The sequence below is a fragment of the Egretta garzetta genome, unplaced genomic scaffold (assembly GCF_000687185.1).
Source record: "Egretta garzetta isolate BGI_Z169 unplaced genomic scaffold, ASM68718v1 scaffold68, whole genome shotgun sequence".
Classification (NCBI taxonomy): Eukaryota; Metazoa; Chordata; class Aves; order Pelecaniformes; family Ardeidae; genus Egretta; species Egretta garzetta.
This window is the reverse complement of record NW_009260774.1, coordinates 491751-493747: the sequence shown is the minus strand read 5'-3', so window position 1 is coordinate 493747 and position 1997 is coordinate 491751. Positions and strand designations below refer to the sequence as shown.

General features: G+C 42.9%; 1 protein-coding gene across 1 annotated transcript in view; it reads right to left on the bottom strand.

Moving 5' to 3' along the window:
- The window catches only part of CCT2 (chaperonin containing TCP1 subunit 2), a 14555-nt gene extending 12841 nt beyond the window's left edge, over positions 1–1714 (bottom strand). The window contains exons 1-4 of the mRNA XM_009646260.2: positions 1467–1714; positions 1063–1137; positions 522–587; positions 312–423 (exon numbers count right to left, since the gene is read on the bottom strand). Of these exons, the coding sequence (XP_009644555.2) occupies positions 312–423; positions 522–587; positions 1063–1137; positions 1467–1508 (295 nt within the window). The 5' untranslated portion in view covers positions 1509–1714. The remainder of the gene's footprint in view (positions 1–311; positions 424–521; positions 588–1062; positions 1138–1466) is intronic.
- Positions 1715–1997: the final 283 nt, after the last annotated feature.

The following is a 1997-nucleotide window of genomic DNA, read 5'->3' as shown; positions in this document are numbered from 1 at the left end:
GAGGGGGAGGATAACCTCCCTTGACCTGCTGGCCACACTCCTAATGCACCCCAGGATGCCATTGGCCTTCTTGGCAACAAGGGCACCCTGCTCATGGTCAGCTTGTCGTCCACCAGGACTCCCAGGTCCCTCTCAGCAGAGCTGCTTCCCAGCAGGTCAGCCCCCAGCCTGTACTGGTGCATGGGGTTCGACCTCCCCAGAATTTGAAAAGTATTTGAAGAATACTTTTCCAAGAACCAATAAAAACTACACAAAAAAGTTACAAATGAAGAAATGCCAAGTACTGCAATGACAAGCTGTTAAAAACTCACCAACCAAGACCTTGGCAGCTGGGTTGTCAACTCCAATAGCTTTCAGGATGGTTGCACCATCATTGGTCACTGTTACTGTGCTATCTCTCCCAGTACTTAAAAGAATCTTGTCCTACAAGATGAAAGATTTAGAATACTGCTTGAAAACGTACTGTAACTATTAAAACTAAATTAACAGGTATGACCACTGAGAACTTGCAGCTGTCTTACCATGCCTTTTGGCCCCAGAGTGCTCTTGACCAGGTCACCGATAGCAATGGCACCAACAAAGGATGACTAAAATGAAAGCAAATAGACCTTAGAGAACAATTTATTTCTACTTTAATACAAGAATTATACACTGGCCCATGACTTCCAAGCGGACATCTTAACCCAACCCTCTGCAGCCACACTTCTTTCAGCAGAGCCTGGTTCCAAGTTTCTGAACTGCTACATTTTGATAACCAAATCAAATATACTTAATTCTCACAGAAACCATAAAAGCCCGTCTCACAGCCAAAAGAAATGCCTTCCAATGAACACCAATCTTCTGAACCAAGGTACAGAGTTACTTAGTTTTTGAACAATTATGAGGAGTTTCTCTAATTGTTAGTATAAACACTCCTCCTTACCTTCTGTTCAAACTTGCAACAAGAAAAAACAGTAAGAGACGAAGTTCTACATCACCATAAGCTGAAAGTACATTTAACAGCAGAAGAGACAAAGTTTAATTACCCCAAGTATTACCAGTTTCTTAGAGAATTAAACTTACCAACCGAGCTGTTTCTGCCTTTTCTTCATCTGCACCTGCCTTGAAAATGTTCACAGGAGCAAGGGAAATGGATGCCTAAAACAGAGTTAACGTAAGAATGTTCCTTCAGTTTTAATAAAACAATGCATTTTAAAGACAACCCCCTGACACTAACAAGCTAAACAACGTTTTGTATTATTAAAATGATTTATTTCTATACTTCACTTGGTTTTGATAAAAGGTATATTCAAAGTAAATTCACCTTGGCTCTTTTCTTTAAAAAAAAAAAAAAAAAAAAAAAATCTATTTTGCTATCTCATAATCACGTGAAGAGATTACAAGAGCAACTGCAATCTGCTCCAAGAGACTTGCGTACCGTATTCTCCAGTAAGCCTTATGAGCCTGAAAGGTTACCAGTACCTCACCTCACGGCAATGTCTGTGTTGCTCTTCTGCCTGGCTAACCATCAGATCCAAACAACCACCAGTGGAACCTAAAACAATCTTGTTACCGAGCACACCGCGTCTTTAACACTTTGGTATTTGTGTTGAACCCTAGTATTTTTCTGCATTTCCATGCAAATTAATTACAGCAGTAACGGATACATGCCGTTAAAGACTAGCACTTGCAAAGAACTCAAGGCCTTAAATGAATCATAGAATGTTTTGGGTTGGAAGGGACCCCTAGAGGCCATCTAGTCCAACCCCCCCGCAGTGAGCAGGAACACCACTAACTAGATCAGGTTGCTCAGAGCCCCGTCCAACCCGGTCTTGAAATGAATTGGGATCCAATCCCGAAAGAACAAATGCATCAGCTCTCTTAAGCTCTCCCTGACTTTTTACTTTGCTGCGTGACCGGCACGCAGCTTTTCTACCAGCTCCCTCATCGCCTCGACCAGGAGGACGAGAAGGGTGCGGCAGGCACCTCCTCGCCGCGCGGGGCAGCGCTCAGCAGGT